The following is a 27,603-nucleotide window of genomic DNA, read 5'->3' on the forward strand; positions in this document are numbered from 1 at the left end:
CCAGAGGCTCACGGGTTTTTTATGTCCTGAGAAGTTGAACAATGGTCTAAAACGAACATGTTAGAAGAACTTGATAATTCTAAGAAGAGAGTCTTGTTTTCTGCTATTTTTGACAAGTGATAGAGGCTTAATTTTGTTGTTAGTGAAAACCTAATGGGATGTTTAAGGTAAGGGGATCATTAGGTATCTAGGTACTCTATACCTTATGGTCGTTCAGTTCTGTCTCCATTTGTAAAGTACGCCCGAGTTGGTGTCACAGGCATTGGAAACCCAGTGCATTCTAGGGAAGGCTCTCTTGAGATGGAACTGCAGCTTAACCTTTCTGAGGCGCTGCGATTGGAGCCCCAGACCGCTGTGTGATTATTTGAACATCTTTGCCTGAATATTTCTCTCCCTTCTGTGTGCAGTTACCCGGTTCCTCCTCCTAAGGGAATTATTAACCTGAAGTAGGCGAACAGTTCATGAAGGAAGCCCTGGGCTGTTGAAGTCTCTGCATTAAGGTTCCTCTAGTAAATGAGTTTTTTTCTTTTTTTTTCTTTGAGGTAAAGAAATGTAACTTCATATATTGGGCAAGATTCTATTGGTTTCTGTATTGCAGTGGAAAGAACACTTCGGAGTGATTTAAATCGAGGTGTGTGATTTTCGTTAGTCTCAGCATCACTTTCCTTCTGTGGAAATAGGGGATCCTGTCTGTTCGGGAGGATGGGAAACCTGTGTTCATTCTCACACCTGGTGAGAGTGCAGCGTATGGTGATGGAGACACAGTTTAGGGGCAGTGTGCTGTGGGGCATCAGGGTGGGTCAGGAATTCTCTCGTTACTTGTCTCATCGGGACTGTCTCTGGACATATTGCAGAAGTCGGGTCACTTCTCTAGTCTTGACCTTGTACCCTCTTTAGTGACAGCGTTTTCCTACCCACTCACACTTGGACTGTCTGCACTCTTCTGGCCTTTGGGAGCTGATCCCATACAATCAGGAGTGTTTACTTGCTGACTGACTAATCACTCTGTAGTATGAATCCTGGCCTGTCATTTGTGTTTTCAGTTGTGAGTTAGGAATGAGATGGCCTCCTGTTACAGGAGCTTCAGACGTCAGCGTCAGGAGGGAGAAGAGAGAGGAGACAGGCAATCCCCGATATACTCCCTTTTGAGGGAGGCTTAGGTTTAGGCCTTTTTGAGAAAGCAGCTGAGGAGTGGGGCACCTAGTGTGCTACAGAGACCTCTTCAGATGGCCCTACTGCTCTTGGGGGCAGGTGGGGGCGATTCCTGGATCTTGGGAAAGATTGTGGCTGGTGAGCTGTGCTAGGCCCTGGCTTTCTTTTGCCTCAGTCCAGGCTCATGAACCTGCTGGGCCCATGCCTGTGCTGTCCCACCTTCAAGACCAACCTTGTTGCCCTTCATTAAAATTCCTCCTGTTGGAAGCTAATTTTGACATACTTGATGTTATTTCAATTGATAGTTAAATAGTCTTCAGAGAGAAACATCCCTTTTCTGATATTCTGAGCAAATCCCTGTTACTTTTATGTCTTGTAATAACATTTCTTAGAAGTTACTTTAGAGGACCGGTCAGTGGTGATCGTTGTCCTCAGATTGGGCCACAGCGGGTGTATAAGGAGAAAGTGTCAGGTCTGCTTTGAACCTACTTGAGAGTTACTGGTGTTGGATTTTTTTGTTCACTCGTCATGTGCCAGATGTTTTACCTGGGTTGGAAATTGCGCTCGTAGGTAGAATAAGGATCTGGAGGTTGGTTAGGTGTCCACTTGATGTCCTTTTATTTTATTTGTAACAATTAATACTCTCTTCTGGGATCAAGGCTTCCAGACCTTTCAAACCTGACCTGTATCCAGATTTACCCAGATTTCCCAGTGGGCTCAGGGGACAGTCTGAAGCCTCAATGGAGCCATACCTCCTGGGCAGGAGGGAGCCAGGGCAGTCAGTCCACTGGAGAAGCAGTGCACCAAGGAAGAAGGGTGCTGTGGGTCCCACTTCTTTGGCACGTTTAGGATCATCCCAGTGCCCTAGCTGCTTCCCGAGCTCACAACCCAGGACCTCCAGCATTGACTGGGGCACATGAGGACGCTGAGGCCCGCACTCGAGTGCACTGCTGGCTCCAGGTGTCGTTTCTGCCGTGGGGCTTGTCCAGCCACTACCTTGTCAAGTTAGCCTGGCCAGAGTCTGGGGCTGCCTGTTCTGCTAGGCCACTGGCGACAACACTCAGCTCCCCGTGGGCCGCTATGCACCCCTCCACGGTCCTTAAGACGATCTGGAGTCTCCGGTCCAGGGCGAGGAGGTGGGGCTCTGTGAGGACGGGAGCGAGCTGGTCCTCTAGCAGGGACTCCCGCATCACGTCGCTGAGTCTGTAGTCCGCTTGGGCCAGCAGCTGCAGGTGCAGAAGCGTTTTCTTTTTAATCCTGGAAGGACAGAGTCATAGGAGCCAAATAAGCATATGTAAAGAAAGTAACTTACCTGAACTCACTTTCCCCACAAAAAGCTGATGTTCTGAGAGCCTCTGCCTCGGTCTCTTCTCAAGCACATTTTAAGGAAAATCAGATAAAAAAGGAATGAATAAAAGATGAGCCAATAATTTTCAGCCCTTTCCCAGTTGCCTTTTGGTCAAAGGCCTGCTGAGCCGTTTAATAATTGTAATGCCACCCGGTGATGCTGGACCATATGCATCTGACGTCACTAAGGGAATCCATAGTGATCATGAGGTCACGGAGATTTAAAGCTATAAGAGGTTTTTAGTCATGAAAATGATGAAGTTCACCATCTCAAAAGCTCTAGGCACTGCTGGCCTCCCAAGTTGTTTCTTGGCAACTTGATGATACTTCTCAGTCTGAGATTCTCACATCGGCGGGATGAAAATGGGGTGGGACTGACTAACTTTAGGATTCTGATTTCTTTTCACGTGGGAATCTGACTTGAACTCAGAAGCAGCCTAACTGTCCAGCTTTTGTCCTAAACTGCTTGCCCTACTCGAGAGGAAGGGAGGCCAAGAGGGAAGCACATCTAAACTAACTTAAGAGGTGGGTAAAGAAAATCCAGGCTTCATTCTGGGTGTTCCAGCTGAAAATGAATGAGATGGCTTTGCTAGGCGTGAGTCCCATGTTCCTAATTAGCTCTAACTGCAGCTGGACAATTCCACACACCCGGTGAGACCAGAGAGCAACAGAAGTGGGTTAGAGATTCTCCAGAGATGGTGGCCAGGTGAAGGTGTCAGTACTTCCTTTCCATCTGCTGTGGGCTTATGGGACTGGAGTCAGCATTTTACTTAGATGGTGATCAAGTAGTAATATTTATGAGCTTATATGAATGCTGGGCAAAGTGGAGTCTGATCAGTCATATCAAAGGCAGGCTCTGCCAAAGTGGATGAATGTTACCTGAGTGGGCTGAAGATTAAAGTTCGTGATTGAAAGGTTTAAAAAAAAAAAAAAAGATCCTAATTCATCCCATGCTGAAAGATGAAAGAATCTGAGACGATGTTGGGAGAAATTCTGTCATTGGTAAAAATAGAAAAATAAAAGATCCTAATTCATCCCATGCTGAAAGATGAAAGAATCTGAGATGTCGGGGGAAATTCTGTCACTGGTAATTCCTGTCATTCCACCCACCCATGTCCTAGACCAATGAAAACCAAGTAAGGGCCTCAGATCTCGCTTGCAAGCAGGATGACGTGTCACGCTTGTGACCTGCCCGAGCTGAACGCCCACCTGCAGCACTGGGAGAGTGGCGACAGGATCGAGAGTTCGTCGTGGGAGTGCCGTCCAAACCTAGGAGGAGAAACAGGCTTTCGTGGGTGGTGGGTGGCAAGCAGCATCTCCCTCCTAATGTTTTTTCTCCTCTACCTCGGCCATTTTTTATTTTTATTTTTTTAGGCACAGTTTGGGGTAGAAACATGAGGGATCATGGCAGCTGCCCCTCCAGCCCCTGTCCTCAATCAGGTCACAAAGCTTCTGTCCAAGGGTGTTAAAACCAAGCAATCATTCACCCATTCACTTGTTCACCAACTACTGAGGACGAGCCCCGGGCTCTGCCTCCAGCAGTGAGCCCTCGAGTGAAGAGCGATGGCAGGCTCCAATCTATTTCGCTAGTGCTCTCAGGGTAGAGGAGAAACGGATGGTACTTAGCACCCATCAAGAGAAACAAAAAACGAAACAAGTAGGGCAAGGAGACGGGGAATGTGACCAGAGCCCCTCATTCCTGGGCTGCTGGTTCCCCTGAGCAGCTGCAAGGGCCATGGCTGCCCAGGAGGAGTGGTGGGACACTTACCCTCGGGCATTGTCGAGGTGAATAAGGAACCCGTCATCCCCAAATTTGGTGAACATCTCATAATGGTGACGGTCCATATTTCCTGTAAAGGAGGGAGACGTTGGAGCTAGGGCCTGTAGGCTGGGGGCAGGTGCTCCTGACCTGGTTTGTCTCCAGCGCATGGAGGCCTGTTAGTTCAGAAGTGAGTCTGAACCCAGGCGATGAGGGACGTTGCCGAGGGAAGCTAAACAAGCCAACACACCCTAGGGGGGACTTTGCAAATCTAAGGCTTTCACTGTTTCCCCCAACCCTCAGGCCTGGGTAGTAAGCAGACACAGGTCAGACACAGGTTAACTTCCCCGGGGTTAACACCGAGCTGGGGTGGGTGCCGTAGGACTTCAGGTCTGCGCCTCTGTGCGCCGGCTGCCTTCATAACTCTCACTAGCCTTCCCGTGTCCCCAAGGAATGTGAAGGTGAATGACCTGCCACTTCCCAAGGCCTCCCCTCCGCCACCCATTCACAGTGCACCCTCCTTTCCTCCCTGGTTTCCCTTCCCTTGGTCAAGGGGGTCAGTGACTTCAAGCCTGAGGCCCACTAGGACCTGGCTTGCAGGCTTATGTCCCTGCCTTGGGAGTGACATCCCCTCGCAGGAGGGGAGTATGTTAACTTCTAGCCTCTGGGGCCTCTACCACTTCTGAAGCCATGGGCGGTATGGGGTTAGTTCAGTCCTCATGGTCTGGGTTGTAACTGGTGCCCGAGGTTGGGGAGAATCCCAGAGCAGCAGCAGAGCCCCCTGTGCCCGGGGCTTGGGGCATGGGACCCACCGATGAGGAAGTCGAAGATGGCCATGTCGATGACGTTGAGCAGCCGGTCGCTGCTGTTGTACGGGTAGATCTGTTTCACTGTGTCGCAGTACAGAGGATTGACCTCCCACCTGAGGGGGAGAACCAGTCCTGGGGCTGGAAGAGCCAAGATGGCAAGGTGTTGGGGGCCCTCCTCACACCGCTCCCCGCCCCCAAATCCCTAATCCTGCCCTGGGCATGCAGGTGGTAATGGGACATTTGGGTGGGCCCTGGGCAAAGACACGGGAGGACACAGATTCCATGTGGTGAGAAGGTTCGGAGTCCTTTCAGGACATGTCTCCTGAGCATCGGCTGTGCTGGGTGCTGGAATGATGGCTGGGCCACCATGCGACAGAGGGGAGATGACAGGGCAGCAGGCAAGAGCCTGGCTCCGTGTCCCTGGCCTGCTTCCTTCCTCTCCAGCTCCTCTCACCAAGCCAAGTCTTGAGTCCTGCAGTTCTCCTGAGACATTCCTCATCCCCCACTCAGTCAACTAATATGAACTGAGTACCTACTACGTGCCAGGGAGTGTGCTAAGCCTCAGGGATACAATGGTGGGGTCCCTGGCTTCACAGGCTTACTCAGGGGGACCAGTTGTCTCTCCTGCAGGCTCCTGGTGGGTGTCTCCGTATCTCAGCAGGCGTTGTGCTGTGTTTTCATAATCTGGCTACCTCTCTGACCACCCAGCCAGACCACGGAGCATCTTGGGGGGGAAGCCTGTGTCTTTCATATCTGTATCCCCTAGCACCTAGTGTTTGGCACATAGTAGGCTCTTTATAAGAATGGACACCAGCTAGGTGGTCCCAGGATCTATATGAGACAAGGATTTATATGAAATGAGGAAGGAAGACTGAGGTAGCTTTTGGGGTACAAACGCCAGGCCGACTCCAAGTCCTTGGTATAGGACTGTGTTCACTCTCAGGGACTAATGTGCACGGCCCTGTGGCCAGGGGACCAACTCACTCCTCTTTTCCCGCCAGCGAGTAGGAGCGGATCCAGGGGTTGGGCACAGACAGCCTGGGGGCCAGGTTGAGGGACGGCAGGAACGCGGAGAGGGAGCCCTCCAGCAGGTGCGGGTTGCCGCAGACCGCGTACTCTGTCTTGCACATGTACGGACACTTGGCGAAGAAGCACACGTTGCTGGCTGCAGGACGGGGCGAGAGAGGAGTAGGGGACGGCTTTGGAAGTAGACCATCTTCCTGCCCCAAGAGCCCCCGGGAGGGAAGGGAAGCCCCAAACGCAAGCTGGGGGCAAGGCAGAAGGAAATGCTGCCTTTTCCAGAAGGTGAAGCTATTAAACCGAACACCCTGAGGACTAACTTTCAAATGTCTCGGAGCAGAGGAAGCATGGGGCCAGCCTCACTGCATCCTGTCCATAGGGTCAGTGTCCCTCGTTTGTCTGGATAGCACCTGATTCCAGGGAGGCTGGCACTGTAGTTGGGTGCCCGCCCACGCGAGTTAGCATCTCATGTAGGGCCTTTCCCACCCCCAGCTCCTCTTGTGTGAAGCTCAGGTGGACCAGGGTGGGGGTGTCGGACGACAACACACCCCCATCCCAGGAACGGACGTGGTAACTAGCAGGACAGACCAGTGCTGAAGGTGACGGCGGCCACATTGGCCTATCCTGGTCTTAGACCCAGAACACAGCTCTGGCCAGAAATCTACCTGGAGAGACAAAGAAGACGCTCTGCAGGATCTCATTCTTGGTGACCTCTAGGATTTCCTTGGTGACATTGACCAGCCTCCCCACTGTTGGTGGCACCCGTCGGAAGTCCAGGATCCTGAAAGAGAGGGAGCCCTGTTCAGATCTGAGGGATGGTCAGGGAGTTAGGTGGTCACCCATTAGAAATAGACTGGTTTTTCTTTTCTTTCTTTTTTTTTTAAAATATATCTTTATTGATTTCAGAGAGAGGAAAGGAGAGGGAGAGAGAGAGATAGAAACATCAATGATGAGAGTCATTGATCAGATGCCTCCTGCATGCCCCCGACTGGGGATCGAGCCCGCCACCTGGGCATGTGCCCTGACTGGGAATTGAACCCCGATCTCCTGGATCCTAGGTCAACGCTCAACCGCTGAGCCATGCCTGGCCGGGCTGGACTGGCATTTCTGACCACACCCAGTGCCCCCTCATTGATGGCCCTTGCCGTCAGTGCCATCTCCACGGGGCCAGACCCTACCTGTCCAGGTGGAAAGCTGCGATCTCAGCGTTGTGTCTCTGAAAGTCAATGAAATAGAAGAAGTCCGCGGGCGTCTCCTCATCTCGCTGCTGTCTGAAAAGAAGGGAGGAATCATGCCCTGGACTCAGACTTCGGCGGACAGCCCGAGAAGACAGCTGAGAAGCATGACCAGAGGGAAAGGAAAACAGCTTTTTGCTTTTAATGTATGCATAGGGGATTGCCTTATTAGCGGTGGTTCTCAAGGTTACCTGGGCTTTGGGGTTCTGGGGGAACCATCCCATTGGACTCTGAGGGTGGGACTCAGGCACCAGGATTTTTCAAGGCTCCCCAAGTGATTCCCACAAACATCTGATCTATTGCAAACCTCTCTGTAAAGGGTTCTTTTGCCAAAGCAGTGCAGGGCCTGGAACTAAGATTCTGTATTTGGTGCTCATTCCATGAGGCTCCACCCCCAGACCCATCTACTGGGCCATTCATTCCATGGTCCTCTCAATTAACTGGACATTTGGAACCTGAGTCACTCTATGGATCCCACTGGAAGACAGGGCATTCTGGAGGACAGCATGGCTTGGGTAACGGGAACTCTCTTGGGGCCATTTTCTCTTATGCATGTCACCTCCATGAAGAACATAAGCTTCAGGAGTCCCCAGCCTGTGGGCTGCAGACCCTTTGGGGGCCAGGAATCCATATGTACACCAAACTCTGTGGGCTGGATACATGTTATTTCACCCAGGTGCTACACAATGTTAAAGGTGTGTATTTGCTATTGTTATAAATAAAATAGAAATTGATTTAGAAGTATAACTGACATCACAGTAGCCTTTTTCGTTGCCTAGTTTTTTTCAATCAAAACAAGCATTATTATATAGAGGTCTGTAAAGGGTCCTAGCCCAGGAAACAAGTGGATACGAATTATAGTGGTAGAGTGTGAATTTAGCAACCCAGCTGCCCGGGTTTGAATCCTGGCTCCACTTTCTGAAGCTGGAAGGCTGGTGCCAGCTGGCTTCTCCAGGCCTCAGTGTTGCTATCTGTAAAGTGGACCCTTTAACAGTACCTGGCCCATAAGATTATTGATGATCCAGAGACAATCATATAATCTGTGTCGCGTAGATACTAGCAAAGACCTGAGAAGGACTAACTCTTATTATTTTCACCAAAAAGTTCAATGCGTGGACAAATTGTTCAAAAGACAGTCTACAGATGACTGGCTTGAAGATGTTAGATCACTTTTACTAATTTTGGGTCAAAACTCCCCCAGGGCCGCTAAGGCTGGGTATGGAGGCGAGGAAGGCAGTCACTTACCTCATGGGTTTGAACATGGCCTTCCCAAAGTCTGAGAACCTCAGAACCAGCTTCAGGTGGACCCCACTGGGTTTCACAACTGTGAGGGGGACAAGGGCACGTTAACAAGGTATTTGGGATGAACCACCAAGAATGGTTTAAAAATGCTGATGCCCAGGCCACATCCTATGTGACCGAATGGAAACCTGGGGAGGAGGCCAGGCCTCTGCACTGTTTGGGGCTCTCCAGGAGACTCTAACATGTTGCTGGGTTCAGAACCACTTTCCTGTACAGTTGCTTCTTAAATCTGAAATGCACTCCAATCCCTTAAGGATTTTGTTAAAATCCAGATTCTGGTTCAGAAGATCAGAGGGGTTGGGGGGCTAAGATTCTGCATTTCTTAACAAGCTGCTCAATGACAAGATGACCCTGGTTCCTGGACCACACGCTGACCAGCAGGGACCTACACATGAATTCCCCTTAAAGGGCTCTTCTGGGGGGAGAGGGGGGGGATGCTGAATTCTCAAAGATTAGGCAGAAAGAGTCACGCCCCTTCAACTCCCAACCAGGACCCCATGGAGGAGCTGCCAGGTCCTGCCCGGGGGTTCACACAGCTGTGGCAGGGAGGGCTGGGAGGAGGCAGGGCCAGGCCACTTACTCTGGGTGCAGTCACACGCCCCGAGCAAGGCTTTCTCGTCCTGACTGTAATCTGTGGAGAAGCAGGGCGGTTAGAACATTCAGCAGTGTCGAGGGGAGCATGGACTCTGGTTCGGACGCTAGAGGGGACCCCGAGGCAGCCTGGGGCCCTTGCCCATTCCATAGGGCATCTCCCGGGGCCCCAGTTGGCTGGAGCCTCTCTCCCTGCTCCACCCCAGGCCCCACGCTCGCTAGCCCTTCAGTGGGCGCTCCAGCAGCACCTGGTTGGGAAACCGATGGGGTTCTGTCTCTGCTAATAACCTGCTGTCGCCGAGACTGTATAGTGCTCGACAGGCAGGCCTTTCTGAGCCCCAGTCCCAGCAATGGTCCCCGGCCAAGCCGTTCAACCTCTGAGGCTCAGCTCAACCATCAGGAAGATGGCAATGAGGCTGCCACATCGCAGGATCGCCGCGTAGGACAGAGCTGCCAGGGGGAAGACGGCGCTGGCTAACTGGTGGCGATCACCTTCCCTTAAGCGGACAGGACACCTCGGCTGCGGTAAGATTATGGTTGTCCGAGCTCTTTCAAAGGGAAAGAGTCAATGCCTATGGTTTTCTCTTTTCTTACTTTCCTGTCTGTCAGGAGCCAGAGACAACCCTTTCCTACTTCGCCCCACAGCCGGGGCGGTTACCCAGCCTCTCTGGGGGACAGCCAGTCCTCCTGCCTGACCCTGGGAGCCTCACCAGCACTGATGGTGGGAAAGTGCCTCATGTCGTGGAGGAGTTTGCTGACGACAGGACTGGACCGGGGATACAGCCCGTGGCGGCTGATTCCCAGGTGGAACTGGACCCAGCTGGCCTCGAGGCGGAGCTGCACCGGGGGGTCCAGGGAAGTGATGTTCAGCTGCTCTTTGTATATCCTGTGTCGTCTGAAAGAGCAGGAGAGTTGTTTTTAAATCGGAGGGACACGAATGCAAAGACCCGCCGAGATACCTGGTCTGGACTCCCCGTTCATTCAGCAGGAGCATTAAGCACCTATCACGGTGGGGGGGGGGGGGGGGCTGTGTGGCAAAAGCGCCACGTGGTCCCCCCTTGCCCTCAGAGAGCTTACAATCTAGTGAGTGAAACAGGCAAGCAATTAACACAACACCATACACAGTACACAAGCGCCTAATGCAAACCGGGACAAAGCCTGTGAAGGGAAAACGCAGACAGTTAAAGTGAAATTAGGGACCGCATGTAATCTGGGATCTTAGGAAGTGATCCTGAGCCTCTTCGTGCACCTGCTCATTAAAAAGTCTGTGTCTTATGTTTACCAATATTTTCTGACCTAAGGAGTCAGGGGATAGGGGAGAGAAGGTAACTGGTGGGAATGAAAAGAACAGAGGGTGAGGGTCCTTAAGTAGAGCCGGAAACCGAGTGAGATTAATTGATGCGTCGTAGAGGGAAAGAATGAATTATTCATTTAATGTTCGTCCTGCTCAAAGAACAAAGTAAGAGGCAGTGTCACTGCCACTGAGAGGGGCGAAGAGACCAGTTTGGGAGACAAGGCGTGCGTCTAGGATGATCAGAGCGACATGTAAGGCAGTTGTAAATCGACTGCTAGACACGTGGTGTGGACGAAAACACCTTAACGTTTTTGAGAAAGGAAAGATGATTATGTGACGAAGCAATCGGAGGAAGACTACGGAGGAAGGTGGACTTCAGCTGGACTCCCTGGGAGGCACTTGGATGGAAGAGATGTGGCGGGTGCTCTCGGATTAGGGACGATCTGAGCACTGGGAGAGGCAGGCAGGGACAGGTACACTGGGGATTAGGGAGGCAGGCTGAATCAGCGAGTGGTGGGTGAAAGACGGAAGCCTTCTGACTGGAAAGAGGGCAAATTAGCATGCTGCCATCTGGCCAGGTAAAGCTGACTATGGGGTCAGGGTTTGGGTGGAGACACACCCATATTTCTTCAACTGTGATACCACGCCTCTGAGGTCTGTGATGGCGCGAGTAACGAAGCAAACATGGCCGATACTCTTGCCGCAGTGTTAAATTTTCTCATTGGATAATAGATTTTCAAATTACCTTTATGTTAAATATAGACATGGTATGGTGAAGAAGGAAGCCTGGGGCTCTACGTCCAAGAATCCAGACCCTCAGGGGTACAGGGTGTTTTTACTCTGCACTGCCCCTAGTGGAAGAGTTTGGGAAGTGCTGAATACCAACTTGGGTCATGAGTTCAAGCCTAACCTGCAAGTGAGCTGTCAATCACCTCATCCTCACCCCCACCCTCTCGCGCTCTCCTGCCCCTGTGTGAATAAAGTAACAGAGCATGGTTGTCCTTTTGGGGGTTTCCTGTCCAGGGTGAAAGTCAGTTGTCTTGAGGAAGGTGCACAGGTTTATAAACAGATGTGAACGAATGGATATCTGGAAGCTTTTGGTCGTGGCCTTCTTTTAGTACCTGCTCCAGGGCCCTGGTAGCCTCTGGGTATTTCTACTTTTGGGGACTTTCACCTCATATCATATCAAGCATATTAAAATCCACCCCACAATCCAATTTTTTCTTTTGCTATAATTTTTGCAAGTTTCCTTTTATCACTTTGAATTCTGTTCTGAATAAAGTATCTAGTAATTTACGTGAGTCAACACTGACTTGTGGTTTTGCAAACAATTATATATTAATTCATTTTGATTTTGGAGTTTTCATTTTTGAGCCAATACCCTTACTTTGTTCAGGTCCAGGAACATTTTAAAAACTGAGACTCTCTCCCAAGAGGAAAGTTTCCAGCTTGAGGTGGGGGAAGGTTTGAGTAATTGATACACTTGTTTAAGTGACACATTTTAAACCGCTTCAGCCTTAGGGCTTTATGAAAATCAAGGGAAAAAAAAGGCAAATGGTTGACTAGGTCAGTAGGCCTCCTGCCAGATTTTTATAACTACATTAACATTTATTTTTATTTGAAAAAATAGTCGGGCCAGGCTCTAGTTCTCAAGGCTCCTTTGAGGCTAAGACTCTGATCACTGAACTCTCTCGGGAGTCTGATGGAAAGATTGTGAAGTCCTGACCGAAGTTAGTCACCCTGAACTAGAGCTGCACTGAAAGTCAGGAGAAAGAGAAACCATTATGATGGGGAGGAGGGGTGGCGAGGGCTGGAGTTTCCTTAAGTGGAGCCCATAGCCCATGGATTCCAGCTATGACAGCAGTGGGGTTACTGCATCCAAATAAAAAAACAAATGCGGCAAATTGGGGGCCACTTCTGAATAAGGACAAGTTACTCCTTAAGCATTCACGGTTAGCCCGGGCCACGTGGCTCTCTGCTGTGCTCTTCTGCCCTTCCCGGAGCCAGTCACAGCCCGGGGGAAGGAGGGTCTCGCAGCGCCCTTCCCACTTCTGAGCTGTCTCACGCCTGCTCGGGTTTGCGGAGATGGTGTCACCTCCCACTCTCCGTGGCCCACACGCCGTGGCGGGGACTGAGCCCGGCCATCTCATCTGCCCCTTGAGTTCCAACCAGGACCCTGAAATTCATCCCCATGTCCGCAACAATTAGGGACTTTTTAAAATAAACACAACCAGTTCCTAGGCCCACGTGAGCCAACGTGATAGATGCCTTTCTCAATAATCGTCACTGTCACTCAGTGCCTGCTTGAACCCTTGTTTTAGTTCCAGACAAAATGAGACTCGCTAGTTTGTTCATTTTCTCGATAACCCTACTTTTCTTAGTATGTTTCTAAGTCCTCAGTCCCTGTGACCGCAGCCTTCACCTCCAGAGCTCCTACAAGGGCCACTTCAAGTGCCCCCACCTCCAGCATGAACATTTTAGACCCTCCCAAATAAAGAGTACAGAAGCAAAAAAGGAGGCCTGAGTCGGGGGACAGTGATGATAATGGCAAAGTTCCACCCCTGCTGACTTGAGGCGAAGACACAGACAAGAATAAGCACCGCAAAGCTGAGGAAAAGCTCATCAGAAGGGCGATCGTAGAAAAGGACATGGACTCTGGTGTCACAAAGGCCTGGTCCTGCCTCTTACCAGCAGTGTGCCCTGGAGGATGGGGCCAGGGGCCACTCCCACGCACACAGTGTCTCATGCGAGCCTACAACCACCCCGCGAGATCCGTATTCTTATCCCCAGTTTGCAGATGAGAAGACTGAGGACAGGGCATGGCTTTCAAAAAAGCAGTTTACCCCCTAAGCCTCAGTTTACCTATTATGGAAAATGGGGATGCTGACAGCTGCTTCTTTGTGTCATAGGAGTTAAGTGTAGTAACATCCAACCATAGAGTAGGCATCCAAGCATGGCTGCTCTTTTTTTTTTTTTTAATATGTTTTTATTGATTTTAGAGAGAGAGGAAGGGAGAGAGATAGAGAGACAGAAACATCCATGAGAGAGAACCATTGATCGGCTGCCTCCTGCACGCCCCTCCTGGGGATCGATCCCCAAACCCTGGCATTTGCCCTGACCCGGAATCGAACCGGTGACCTCTTGGTTCATGGGTCGATGCTCAGCCACTGAACCACACCGGCCAGGCATGGTTGCTCTCTCTAATTATTATTAGAGTTTGTGAAGACCAGACACCAGGTGGAGGACAGGTTTTCAAAAACACAGTTGCAGTGGGTGCGCAGACACATCCAGCTCTGCAAGCCAGAGCAAAGCCCCTTGGAACATCCCACAAGCCGGGCGCGACACCTGTGTCATGCTGGTGCATGAGACACCGCCACCGTCATGCCTTCGCACGTCTGCAAACTGCAGGATCATCCAGGCGACCCGGGTCCTGCTGTAGCTTGTCTGCGGTCTCTCCATGTGCAAACGAAGCAGGGGCCGAGTGATCTCCGAGGCGGCAGAGAGAAGCGGTGGTTCCCGTCCTTTGAACGCTCGGGCAGGTCTGGCCTTGGGACATAGGAGGGGCGTCTGCTGGCATGGGGAGGGGTGGGAAGCCCGCAGCGGGGCACCTCAGGTGCTCCTGGTGGGCTAACTGGGGGCCTGGACCCTATTCCTGGGACGTGGGGAGCTGAGAGCATGTGGAGGGAGACAACCCGCGCCCCAGTCCCTTCTGGGACCCCGAGGGCAGAGCCTGGGTGGGGTGTTAATTATCCAGGTGCTACAAGTAAGCCTGGCACGGCGGGGGGACAGCTGCGACTCAGGGGGCCCAAGGAGGACCGGGCCTCCGTGCTCCTGGTCACTGGAACGCATAAGGTTGGTCCAAAGGCACTGTGTTATGAAGAAGTTAACAAAGCAGCCCTGGCCAGTTTGGCTACTTGGTTGCAGCGTCGGCCTGAGGACTGAAGGGTCTCGGGTTCGATTCCCGCTCAAGGGCACGTACCTCAGCTGCAGGCTCCACCCCTGCCCGTCGGGGCGTGTGCAGGAGGCAACCAAAAATCGAGTCTCTCGCGCATCGATGTTTCCCTCTCTGTCTCTCCCCCTCCCTCCCTTCCACTCTCTCTGAAAAGCGATGGAGAAAAATATCCTCAGGTGAGAATTAACAACAACAACAAAAACCACACAAAAACCAAACAAACAAAACAGCACCATAGCGAACTTCTACGGGACTGGGCTTTCGAATGAAATCGGTGCATCTGTTTGGTCCGTGTCTCTCTCAGGATCCTTTCTCCCGACATTCGTCTCAGAGAGAACATTTCTCAAAACAGGACAAAACTAGGACTATAAAATGAGGCGTGAGCGTAGCTATTTATTAGAATGTGAAAAGATGTCAACAAATTACTAGTGCCTTGAAGATTTAGGCGCCTTTCTTCTGAGATTTCACACTAACGTGGACATACGTCTTGACGGTGACCTGCCTCCTCCTCCCCTCAGCTCCCCTCCCCACCCTACAGCCCTCTGCCCCCTCAGGGGGGGGACTGGGCCCTCGGCTGAAGCTCTGTCAGTCTCATGGCCCATATGCCTGTGAATTGTGCAATGCACAACCTGGAAACATCTGCTGAGCACCCAGCATGTCACGTTGGGCCCCACTGACTTAGGAAGTCAGGGCTTTCTCTAATGGACCTTCTGGGCTCTCCTGGCCAGCACCTGAGTATGAGACCATCAGGACAATAGCAATACATGAATGTGACCGAGGCCCTCGAGGCCGCGGGCTTTTGGAAATGCCTTTTCTGTTCCAATAGACTATTTCTGGGACCAAGCACTGAGTTCCTGCTGGCTGCACGCGCTCACTGCAGAGTGACGTGGGCTGACCAGCTCGCCCCCTAATGCACCTTCCGCAGACCGGCTGCCTCATCACCAAAATCCTGGGGCTCATCATGAACAGGTCACAGAATGCCGACGTCTCCCCGCCACTCCACCCCAGTGGGCTCAGAGGGCACATGTCCTGTGTCATCCCTTTCTGTCCGTCTGCCTCCACATCCATTTTTACCTCTGTGCCCGGGAGGCCAAGGGAAGTCCACGGCAGCTGCGAGGCAATGTCAGCGAGCCAGGGCTGCGGTGATCTGGCGGACCCCAAAGTCAGTTTCCTAACTGCTCCTCATTTCCCTTCCCCAGACAGAAGTAAATCCACCCTCTGGAGCCTGCCCTTCAGCCCTAAAGGCCTACCCGCTTCGTTAGCTCATGGGCCAAAGCTCGAGTTTTAGGGGTAGGTGGCAGGTGACAATGCTGCTGTATCAGAAAATCAAAGTCACTCTTAGCGATGAGTCTGCAAATCAGAGAGAGGAGGGTGGGAGAGACAGGCCCCTCATCCCAAGAGCTGGGACTATAGCTTCTGTTTCTGTACCTTCAAAAGAGCTTCCAGATCACTTGCTGAAGATGTGAGTAGGTTGGACACCCTGGAGAAGAAGGCAAGAACGATCCCTGATTTAAGGGATCCCCAGAGTCAAGGCAGAGAACCAACCAGGTACCTTCTAGCTGGGCCACGTTTCCCAGATTTGATTCCCTGACATAGAGCTAAGCACCAAAAAGACTAACAATCATCACTGGTGGCATGCAAATAAATCTGGAAAGAGCTGCAAACTGTGGAACCTCTTGGAGAATCACAGTTATGTAACGGCCATAAAGGCTCTGAGAAGTCCTGCAGCTAGGCCTCCTGCTCAGAGAACATCTATAAACCGTTCCTTTACACAGCACCTGTTGACATACCCTAGATTCTGTGTGGCGCACAATACATTTTGGGAAACACCAAGTATTGACACTAGACAAAGAAGCCCTTCAACCTAATTGTGATGTGATGATTCATAGAGCACGGGTCCCACAGCTGCAGACTATTTTTTTCCACAGGGAAACAGCCTCCCTGGTGTAGACCAGAGGTTCTCAATTCAGGGCAGCTTCATACCTCAGGGGTCACAACATTTAGAGATGTTTTTGTGTCATAGTCATAGGGGGAAAGTGCTAAGAGATGCTGCTAAACACTCTCCAATGCACCGGACAGCCCAGCACATCAATTTATCTGGCCCTGCATGTCAGTAGTGCTGAGAAACCCTGGGCTGGAGCCATAGACTCAGGAGCAAATAAAGCACTTAATCCTCTGATGATTGACCCGAAAGTGGCTATGATGGATTCTGGACTCTGTGCAATGTAGTACTTTCCATAGATAGCATAAGAGCTTTCCTCGGGGCCTCCTAAGCTCCTTCTCTATCTTCAGCATGGCAGACCTTGTAAATGTTGTTTAGTTGTTCCAAAAAACACAAATGTGAGTCAGACTCATTTAGTTGTCAGACCAACCTAACAAGATAAAACACAAAACACACGTGTTACTTGCAAATGATGCGATACTGATCCACTTAAATGCCTTAATTTTGGTTCCTGTCATCCTCCAACTGTGCAGCCCTGAAATAAACAAATACCTGTGCACACCCCCCCCACACATACATACACATTACACACACACTACACACACACACACACTCACTCTGTTAGCAAATGACACTGACGAATATGTGCCCTTTCTCTTCTACCATTTTCCTGACTGCAGGAAACAGCAGTACGCAGAGTGGACCAAGAGAAAGGAGGCGCTTTAAAAATCCACACCCCAGCCTGGCTGGCGTGGCTCAGGGGTTGAGCATCGACCTAGGATCCAGGAGATCGCGGTTTGATTCCTGGTCAGGGCACATGCCCGGGTTGTGGGCTCGATCCCCAGACCGGGGTGCATGCAGGAGGCAGCTGATCAATGACTCTCTCATCACTGATGTTTCTATCTCTCTTCCTCTCCCTTCCTTTCTTTCTGAAATCAATAGATATATTTAAAAAAAAAAAAATCCCCACCCCAGTCCTCTAATAATCAAGGGTTTACCAGAATACATTTAGTCTGAAAAGTGTTTGAACTTTGCCTTACAGCCTGTCACACAGGCCTGACCAGATTTGAAGATCTGGGTGGAGGGATCTGAATGTATGGGGTTAGGCTGGGGCCACATATTTTCATGGTTTGGAGGCCAGTTTCCCCGTGGCCCACCCACAGAGGAAATTCTTTCAAGCCCTTGGCCTGTGAGTTAGTGCTAATTTGCATGGCATGATTTTTCCATCTGACTTACAAACTGGATGACTGCAGATCTTGGCCCGTTTTCCTCCTCAGCATGAGCAGTCACCCATGGGGGAGGATCATTTATTGAGATATTAATGTGTTTTTTGTGCTTGAGGAATTTCACGCACCCCTGTTGTAAGAAGGTAGCAGGCATCTGTGTCTCCCTGTCTCTGAGGGTGTTTATGATCCCAGGCCAAGCAGATGTTTAGACAGGTTACCCTGCTCCTTCACTGGCTTTGTCTTATTTTTTATTTCTGGAAAGCCAAGGATTAGGCTAGACTTGGTGTTGGACAGACAGTAGGAAGTGCCTACAGAAGCACAAACTTTGGGGGAAGCCTGCAGATGCTCCAACAGTAGGAGAGGAGAGTTGGTTTGGGGTCGAATGTCTGGCCTGGAGGTGAGCCAAGGGGGTGGGAAATGGCTGTGCCTGGAAAGGTGCATTTCAGCAAATCATCCCAATCCCGAGCCAGAGGTTGGCATAGAAACAACAGTGTCACCCACCTGCATTGGACCAGGTGACAGAACATGGAGAGAGGGTCCTCCTCAAATGTTCTGCTACCTAAGACCCTAAGGACATCCCTCTAACACTAGGGGGTTTGGGGAAAGGAGTCCTAGGAATGAATGAAATTGAATTTCCAACCTGCCTCACAGGGGGGTAAATCTCATTGGGCTAAATTTTAGGGGAAAAAAAAAAATCAGTGTTATATTTCTTTCACACTTGAGTTTATGGAGTGAAGTCAGGTCCTGCTAGAGTCACAACTGAATCCTGAAATCTCAGTGGCTTAGCACAACCAAGGCTGCTTCTCTCTTATTAGTGCCACCTGTCTAATGAAGGTCAGCAGGGATTCTGCTGAGTGACTCAGGGACCCAGCTTGATGGACACAACAAGATCCCAGCGTGTGGCCTTCTCAGTCATCAGGGCAAGAAAAGGGAGAAACTGGTTCCGTGCTGGCTCTTAAATGCTTTGGCCAGGAAGAGCTGTAGTCACTCCAAATATACCATTGACTAGAGCTGGTCACATGGCCCCACCTAGCAGCAACAGGCTTGGACACGTAGATTTTGATGCCTCTGCCAAAGCCTCGTGGTACTTACTTAATGTAGGATGTGTTTGCGTTTTTAAAAAAATATATATTTTTATTGATTTTTTAGAGAGAGAGGGAAAGAGAGGGAAAGAGAGACAGAAACATCAATGAGAGAGAAACACAGATCGGCTGCCTCCTGCATGTCCCCTACTGGGGACCAAGCCTGCAACCCTGGCATGTGCCCTCACCAGGAAACAAACCATGACCTCCTGGTTCATGGGTTGACGCTCAACCATTGAGCCACACTGGTCGGGCTAGGATATGTCTTTTTATCTAATGCTATTAATGACTTGCATATGTGTTGAGCTCGTTACAAATGTATTTTCGGGATTCTTTCCATCTATTATGTTACTGGAGCCCTCTCAATGCCCGTGAAGAGATCATCCCTCATATCCACAGGGGAGGAAATTAAGGTCCACAAGGTGGAGGTGACAACATAGTAAGAGAAAAGAAGGAACTAACAGCCAGAGTTTCTGACCTGGATCTTTTCTGCTTTTCCATAGAGGATGCCAAGAAAGCAATGTTTTGTCAAAGGTTTACGGAGACTACGGATGGAGAGCCCCTGAAGACCAGGGTGGTGGTGTGGAGGGAGCATGAAACCAGTGTACCCGTCTGCTGTTGGGAAAGCAATGACTGTACCAAGATGCTAGTGAGAGTCTGCCAAATGGGCTGATTTCCCAACACAAACTCATTTCCCTTCTGGTTGAAATACAATCACTTCTTCCTCTTGGAACTGCTTTCATGCTGTGTTGCAACAGACCCCTTGTGTGTACTCTGGGCTAACTGAGTCCCAGCCCATCCTGAGTTGAGTAAGACCTACCCAGAGAGTGACGCGTAGATCGGATTTGGACTATTACAGGAGTGCAAAGAGAGACAAAGAGCCAGTTTTCACCTTTGGACCTCAAAAACCGCCTCCAGAAGGGGAACTTAATGTCCACCCATGAACAGATTAAAAAGAAAACATAGGCACGTAAGTTCTTTGGTTCATCTGGGTGGGAGCGGGAATGGAAGGGGTTAAGGGGGGGGTGGGAATGGGGACATCTGTAATACTTTCAACAATAAAGATAAATTAAAAAAATAAATAAATAAAAAGGGAAGAAATGAAGAGCTAAGGAAAAGGAGAGTGAAGAGTGCTGCCCTTACTGAGTTTTGGTTTCTTGAGTCTCTACATTTCCTTTTCCTGCCTGTGTTAGTTTGGGTTGGGTTTCTGTCACTTGAAACCAAAGTATCCTGACGAATGTACGTGACACTTTGCAAAAATAACGAGCCATGTCCAGGAAAATAAACATAGGCACAGAATGCAAATCTTGCATGAAATATAAGGGAAATACAGGCCTGACCACTTGGACTAAGTGGGCTCCCATGACCCCATTTTTAAAAACCCTACCATGAAACAGTGGGCCTTGATTTGCTCCTGGACTTGTGCTTGGTCAGTCTGACTTCCTCTAGTATCTCTGCAAGCTCAGAGGGGCACAGAGCGTACAAATGGGCAGCTGCTGGTGGCGCAGAATTCTTCATTCACTCGGAGTGAAAAAGCATGAGCTGGGCTGGGTACACCTTCTCCATGGGCTTCGTCACCCTTCAGCCACGGAAGAAAACGAATCAGAGATAGAAGACCGCCATCTGAATGAAACTGAGACCCCGTGGGACGCCTGAGTTGGCTGGGAGCGACGGTTTGTCCCTCCCCACGGACTCCATTTTGGTTACCATCATCGACAACATTTACCCACGGCCCGCGGAGCGTGACCCGGGCATCGACGGCTGAAGGAAAGTGCCCTACGGAGCGCTGTGCTCGGCCTCCCGGGCCGCGCAGCTCGGGCTTCCTTCTGCCAGCGGTGCTCTTTTCCAACCAGCCTCGCCCAAGTTTTCTGAAACCCCACCCCTTCCCAGGCCGCCTTGTATTTTACGGTCCAGCTTCTCGGTCCATGTGCCCACACTCCTTAGATGTCTCTCTCACTCTCCGTATTTTTGCTGAATTTTATTACAGGTTCTTGGCTCCTTAGGAACTGTAGCCCTCTACTATTTTCTATTTCCTGTGGCTTCCCAAATTTATGTGGTTTATTGCTAGTGGATCCAGTAAAATAGGCCTTTTGCTGCTTCTTAACTCTGCCTCTTGCTCAGCCCAGATCGTGTTGGCCGTCTCCGGCGCTTGGCCTCCAAGGTCAGGCTCTAGGGATTGAAGGTCCTGGATGCCAGCATCTGCGAGGCGCTCCAGCTCCGTTCTGTCCTGATTTCACATTTCCACACAGGACACGCTGCCAAGCGACAGGCCGCAGAAAGAACTAAGCCTTTATTTTTTTTTCCATACTATGGTTTTCATTAGGCTTCTCTGTGTGTGCCTGCCTGTAATAACAGGTACACAGATGCTCTCCAGCCTGGTAACTTCTGCTTCGCTACCTCTGCAGCTTTTAAAACGCTCTCCCCGCTGGCGCTGGGCCAGCTGCGCGCCTGCTTCAGCACAATCCGCAGCTCCCGTCGGCCTCCAGCTTAATGTGTAATCACAGGAAAAGCACAGGTCAGCACCTGCCCACGGGCAGAGCGGGGACTGCTGTGGCTAAGTCAGGGTCCCTGCGTGTCCCGCTTTCCTTTAACGCAGGACGAATTGGCTGCTCTTTCTCCGAAAGCTCAGGAAGCTGAGGAAATTCCCTCTTGCTGGCAAATGGCACCTTCTCAACTTTCCTTTGGGGCGTTTTCGTTGGAAATTGATTTTATTTAGACTAGTGACTGCCATAGGGAGAGAACCCCGGACCCACACTTTAGACTGTCTCAGGAGGTGGTTTTGCCTTAGACGTTTATAGGGAGGAGGAGACAAGTGAGAGGTGGGGTGATTTTATAGTTGGGACTGTTTCTGTTCGAGGCTTTTGTCATAGGAGGTAACAGGCCATTGACGGACAGCCCCCCAAAATCCTGAGGTCATCTGTTCCCAATTCTTTGTTCCGTAGATATTTACTCTGGCTCTCCCTGTGGGAAACCACGAACCAGATGTGTCAGTGTGACCACATGCAAGCTGGGAGCTTTTCCTGCCGGGAGCCAGTGGCTATTTATTGTCACCTGAGGCTCCAGACGGCTGCCATGAAGCCGGACAGTGCACAGTCATAAAAAGCAATATGGTATTATATAGAGAGGGTGCGTCCCATCAGGGAGGGGCGAGGGTGGGTGGAAGCAGTCGGAACAGCCTTTCCAGAGGAGGGAAAGTGCGGACCTGTGGACATCAGTGGATGCCGCATGGATTCTGGAGCCAGACCCTCTGGGTACAAAGCCTGCCTGTGGTTTGCTTGCTGACTTCAGAAGGCAAGTTATATAACCTCCTTGCCCCGTTTCCTCTATAAAATGAAGTAAACAGCAGTACTGTTTGTTTTCGATTGCTGTGTAACAAATTACCACAGACCCAGTGGCTTAAAACAACACCCACGTAGTAGCTCACAGAGCCATAGGTCAGAAGTCCACTAGTGTGGCTGCATTCTCTTTGCAGGGCTGAAGGCTGAAGTGAAGTTGTCAGCTAGGTCGAGTTCTCATCAGGAGGCTCGGGGCGGTGGGGGGAGGCATCTGCTTCCAAGCTCATTCCTGTTGTTGGTAGAACTCAGTTCATTGTGGTTGTAGGACTGAGGTCCCTGTTTCCTTGATAGCTATCAGCTGGGGGCCACTCTTAGCTCCTAAAGGTCGCTCACCTCCTTTACCAAGTAGTCTCCTCCACCTTCAAGTCGGCAAATCCTTATTGTACTTTGAATCTTCGACTTCGTCTTCTTCCATCAGCTGGAGAAAACTCTCTGCCTTTAAAGGGCTCATGTGATTAGGTCAAACATACCTGGATAACCTCCCAATCCTAAGGTCTCATGCCCTTTATGGCTGTACCTGGATAAGCATTTGATTGAATCCTCAGAGGAGAAGGTGTGTGCACGCCAGGGCTGGGAATCCAGGGGTCCCCCTAGGAATTCTGTCTACCACCCCCACCTGTTTCTAGGGAAGTTGTGAGGCCTAAGTTAGCAAGTGTAGCTGAAGTACTCAGCACATATCCAGCATGTTTCAAGTAGAGGTCTGCATGCAAAGCATTAGCCAGTTGAGTTCCCAGGACTGATGAGAGCTTGGTTGGGGTGAAAGGAGAGAGTATGGGGTTGGGAACAATGGGACGGCTGAAGAACATCTTCCAGTTCTTGGCAGAGGGGCTTCATTTGGATATATCTGGAAATAGGAAGTGCCTGTCCTCCTTGGATGGACAACATCGATACCCTCCCAGACTTCGCAGTGATAATGGCCGTGAGGCTGGGCTTCAGAGCGATGGAGGAGGGGCGTCTGGACTGGCTCTCAGAAACCATCTGCTCAGAGATTTTGATTTTTGGAAGAGTGAAGACGTTCCCTCCAGCCACAAGTCCAGGGATTCAGAAACCACTAACATAATAGCTTTCCCCAAACCAGCCAAGCAAAGATCTAATTGAGGGAAGTGGGAACTGGAAGCCAGGGTCCCCACTCCCTTTGCTAACCACACGCAGGCCGTGGTCCATCTTGAGTTGAAGAGGCTGTTTCCTTTCTTAGCCTGGCATCATTGGCGGAAGAATCAGACAATGGACCCAGGCCCTGCTGACCCTGCCATGAGTAAGAACCTGGACTTTTAGCTGCTCTGTGGGTTGAACTGCCTGCTCCCAATAAATCTACATTCCAAGTGGTCTGGGGCCAGCATGAGGCAAGCAGGAAAGAGATAAAAAAGTGAGGGTGAGAATTAAAAGATTGTATTTTTCATTCCACAGATGCCACAGTGGGGAGAAGCTTTTCTTCCAAAACCGCCTAGACTAGACAATCCTCGTTTCCAGCTGGGCGCTTTTTCTTCCCTCCTGGCTCTTTTCCCCACCTCTCCTAGATCTGCCTCAGCTTCTGGATCTTCTCAAAGCTCCTCACTCCCCCCAAAAGAACTTGGGCCACTTACTCCCCTTGAACCACTGTCATTTTTGAAAAGTTGCCCAGTCTCTTTGTTGTGATTTTCAAAGAGAGACTCAGGGTTACTCTCTCTCGGGGACAGCAAGGAGACAGGAGGAGAGGGGAAGTTGGGAGCTTCCAATGATGGGAAAAACACAAGAGGTCTGCACACGCTCCTGAGAAATGCTGGGCCTATCATCGCAGGAACGTATAACTTTCCTGATACCCCAGGAAGATGTCAAGAAAGAAAAGCAGAGAATAGAAAACTCATGTTGGTGCTGTAGCTGCCGGAGTCTCCACACCAGTGGGGCTTGACCTGGTTTGACCTTGCCTGTCATGACCAGAGGGATCCAGAGGAGCCAACCAAAGACATGCGGGCGAAAGGCCAGGCCTAGCCGACCAGTTTTGACATGTCAAAGGACAGCCGTCTTCTGGCTTGGGCAGCTTGTGGGCAGGGAAGAAATCCAAAGCTCAGCCTCCGAAAGGCAAGGACAGTAACACCCCGAACAGTTACCTGTGCTCCAGGTAGGCCCTGCCTCCCACCATGACTTTGAAAGGAGCAGACTCCTCCTGGCCGGCTGGTTTATGGCCTCAACAGTGAGGATACACTCCCCTTGCTCCCCGTGCTCGCTCTCTCCTCCACTGTTCGAGACGGTGCCATCGCGCCTGGCGCTGGCTCGCTCGCTGTGATCGGTGGCCGATGACTTGGCAGAAACACTTCCCCTGATTACAACTTTAACCTGGATTGTACCGCGTTTAGTTATATTTTGAGGAGGGAAGAACAGGGGGCTGAGGTTTGCAGAAGGCGCGCGTGTCAGCCAGCACACGCGAAGCCCACCCCCACGGCGTGTCTTCCACACTTCAGCGTCACAGCTCATTGACATCCGATGAGCAATAGCGACAGGGAACCTAAAACATTCAAAACAACGTATCCGCTCCATCTTCCACGGTGTGAAATCAAAAAGGAACGTCTAGGAGGGGGGAAGACAGGCCATTATCTACCTCCAGTTGGTAATGAGCTCGAGTTATAGAAAGATAATTTCCGGCTTCATACCATTACTTATTAGTGTGATGGTTAAAAAATCCCTCAGTCAGACTAATGGTCTCTGTGTGAGAGGCGGGGAATGCTGATTCGGCTTATCTGACTACCTGCGCCTCTCCTGGCTTGGCGGACGGTCTGCTGATACGATTGTTTTGGATGGCAGTTCATGTTCGGTAATTACTGGCACGGAAGCATCCACATATGTCTATCAATCCCTGGTGTTTAAACATTGGCTGGGCTGTGGCTCCAAAGAAGGAGGGTTTGTCTGCGTAAGAGACAAACAATTAGCAAGGCCATTCAGTGTCTTCCTTTGCTGTTCTAATTATTTGTCTGCACTGAGATCTAGAGCCTTCACTGGCCAGAGCTTCCACATGCCCTCCGACTGGTCAGGGCACTCTCTCCCTTAAGCTGGTGAACGACTATCTTTCAAAACACAGCTCTGAGCGTGATTTAAATTCACGCTGGCCAATGAGTCTTCCACATTCCATTTGGAACCCTGATACATGTAAGAACACACGTGCTTACTAGCATCACCCGGCGGACGTTTACAATACGGGTTGGGAGCGCGTGAGTGTTCTCTGCCCTTGAGGCCCAGTTTCACAGGGCCCTTCTGCAGCTGACCGTCCTGCTGCAGCCCACAAATCTCACTCACGACCTCAAGCATTAGAAGGAAGCGATGGCTAAATATCACAACTGTCACGTCCAACCAACCACACAAACTGTTCCGTTCCCTCTTAGTAGGGCAAGGCCACCAGCCCCCCGCTGATCTTCGGTTAAACAACCAAGATCATTTCTGATCAGGAAATGTGCTTTCGTGGCCCATCACGGTGTAGAAATCTAGCTCAATATCGACTGTAGGACAGATTCGTGAGAAAGAGTTTTGCTTTTCTGCCAAAATATTCCTCTGGGATTTCCTCCTTCAGGATCAAAGAAACAAGGGCAAGTTTAAGGCCACAGCCGTGTGACTAGGCGAACGCCGATCTACATTTACCAAAACAAGCGACTGGGCCCACAGTCCCTCATTCTTAAATCTGCAGCAGACATGTAGACAATTTCCTGAGGGCCGTATTTCCTAGTTTACCGAGCCAGACTCCCATAAAGGTAATGTCAAAAGTGACGGTGCCTGAGAAGCAATCACAAGTTGCCTTTTTTTTTTTGCACACAATTAGCGACGGGATTTAGAACCACTTTCTTTCTAATAGAAAATCATCAGCCAAAGAGTTGCAATTGAAATTCACCGCAGTGATTTCAGCCAATAACTCTCTTTTTAATTTCTGTACTCCAGAATAATGACCTAACAGTTAAACCGGACTAGCACTACAATTTATGGTCTCCTCATGCTCCGGAGGGACTGTTTACCGGATGACATCTCATTTTGAAATCTCTTGTATTAAGAAAATTGATGGGTGTGGTGTAAAAGTGAACTGTGGATGTGAGTGATATTTAGACAAGTCTATACTTCAAATCTGAGTCCCAACTCACACCACAGCTTTCTGCCAGGAGCTGGGGATCTCAGCGCTGACCATTTCCTTTAGTCTTCTCCAACATCGCGCGCCTCCCCCGCGGCCTTTTTACAAAAACATCCTTCTTAATTTTATCCTAAATATGACTGGTATCTTTCCCCCTTCCTTTTTGTTTTGGGGTTGTTTTTTTTTTTTTTTTAAATCCCAGGTAGAATTTTATTTCCTCCGTGAAAGCATCCAGTCTCAGATCCAAGTCAACCCAAATCACCAAGAGACTAAAGCCGCCTCAGGTTGTAACGCTCATCAGAAAGGGGCCCATCAGGTTTCAATAAAACGAAGCGGTGGCCTTATCAGGGAACCGAAGGTGTACTTTCTGCCCCGGCTGACCTCCGGCGGGGCAGACGGGGAAGGGAAGGGAAAGAGCTGGGTTTTCAGGGCGCAGCCTGGCTTTTCTGGAAGGCGCCCAGGTCCGCCCATCGAGCAGAGGGCTGAACTTGAACCAGCCCTGGAGTTGCTGTTTGGAAACCTCATTCTGGAAAACCCAAGTCCAACGGCGACTTTCCACGCGAAGAAAGGGGGCGGAAATGGCCCAGGGGACCGGAGCGGGGCTAAGGAGCGAGCCAGAAGGCGCTCGGGGGGAGGGGCCCGGAGCAGTGTTTGGCTGTGCAGCTGCACAGAAACTTTTTCTCGCACTGAGACCTACTCGGGCTGAACTCTGAGGTCCGCGACAGCTGGTGGGGTCTGGGTGGGGAGCACATTCCGAGCCCAGCGCCCAGGGCTCGGGGGCTGGGCGACGCCGCGGGGGAGCGCGGGGCGCGGGGCGCTGGGGAGGCCGGGCCCGGGGCGGGGGGGCGCGGGGGAGGCCCGGGCCCGGGGCGGGGGGCGCGGGGGAGGCCGGGCCCGGGGCGGGGGGCGCGGGGGAGGCCGGGCCCGGGGCGGGGGGCGCGGGGGAGGCCGGGCCCGGGGCGGGGGGCGCGGGGGAGGCCGGGCCCGGGGCGGGGGGCGCGGGGAGGCCCGGGCCGGGGCCGGGGCCGGCGCGCGCGCTCTCCAGCGCGGCGGGCGGGGTCCTCACCTGTTCCAGCGGGCCACCTTCCTCCGGTAATACCGCAGCGCCTCCTGGCCGGCCAGGAGCGAGTCTTCCGTCCCGAGGACAGGCGGCTCCTCCGGGACGTGGTACAGCGGGTGGGCGAAGAGGGCCTGCAGCTTGGAGCCGGGGCCACCGCGGCCGCCGCGGTCCTGCTCGGACCCCGGCCGCCGGGCTCGGGAAAAGTTGTGCGCGGCCGTGCCGGGGTCCCGGGCGGCCGCGGCGGAGTCCGGGGCCGGGGAGGAGGCGCGGCGGGCGCACGGGCAGCTCCGCGGGCGCTCCCGGGGCCGCAGCTGGCGCTGCACCTGGGGCCAGAGGTGGAAGTAGAGGTCGGCGGAGAGCAGCGCGCCCAGCAGCAGCAGGGTCAGCAGGCGGTCCCGGCGCAGCCCGGGCAT

The 27,603-nt window shown here is 51.4% G+C and overlaps 1 protein-coding gene across 1 annotated transcript; it reads right to left on the bottom strand.

The window, feature by feature from the left end:
- Positions 1-1,746: 1,746 nt before the first annotated feature.
- FAM20A (FAM20A golgi associated secretory pathway pseudokinase) lies at positions 1,747-27,603 on the bottom strand. Its single transcript, XM_087826323.1, has 11 exons — positions 27,197-27,603; positions 9,926-10,110; positions 9,205-9,255; positions 8,568-8,646; positions 7,266-7,358; positions 6,753-6,868; positions 6,052-6,232; positions 5,071-5,180; positions 4,268-4,349; positions 3,709-3,768; positions 1,747-2,409 (listed from the first exon to the last, which is right to left on the bottom strand). Exons 1-11 carry the CDS (start codon positions 27,601-27,603, stop codon positions 2,145-2,147), a joined length of 1,629 nt encoding a protein of 542 aa, XP_087682449.1. The 3' UTR covers positions 1,747-2,144.

This window comes from Miniopterus natalensis, chromosome 17, assembly GCF_054644295.1.
Source record: "Miniopterus natalensis isolate mMinNat1 chromosome 17, mMinNat1.hap1, whole genome shotgun sequence".
Taxonomy (NCBI): Eukaryota; Metazoa; Chordata; class Mammalia; order Chiroptera; family Miniopteridae; genus Miniopterus; species Miniopterus natalensis.

Coding starts and splice junctions, on each gene's coding strand:
- FAM20A (XM_087826323.1), bottom strand. CDS start 27,603: ATGCCCGGGCTGCGCCGGGACCGCCTGCTGACCCTGCTGCTGCTGGGC. Junction 8,647..9,204: donor GGCGTGTGACTGCACCCAGA/GTAAGTGGCCTG, acceptor TCCCCCTCACAG/TTGTGAAACCCAGTGGGGTC. Junction 7,359..8,567: donor GCCATGTTCAAACCCATGAG/GTAAGTGACTGC, acceptor CCTTCTTTTCAG/ACAGCAGCGAGATGAGGAGA.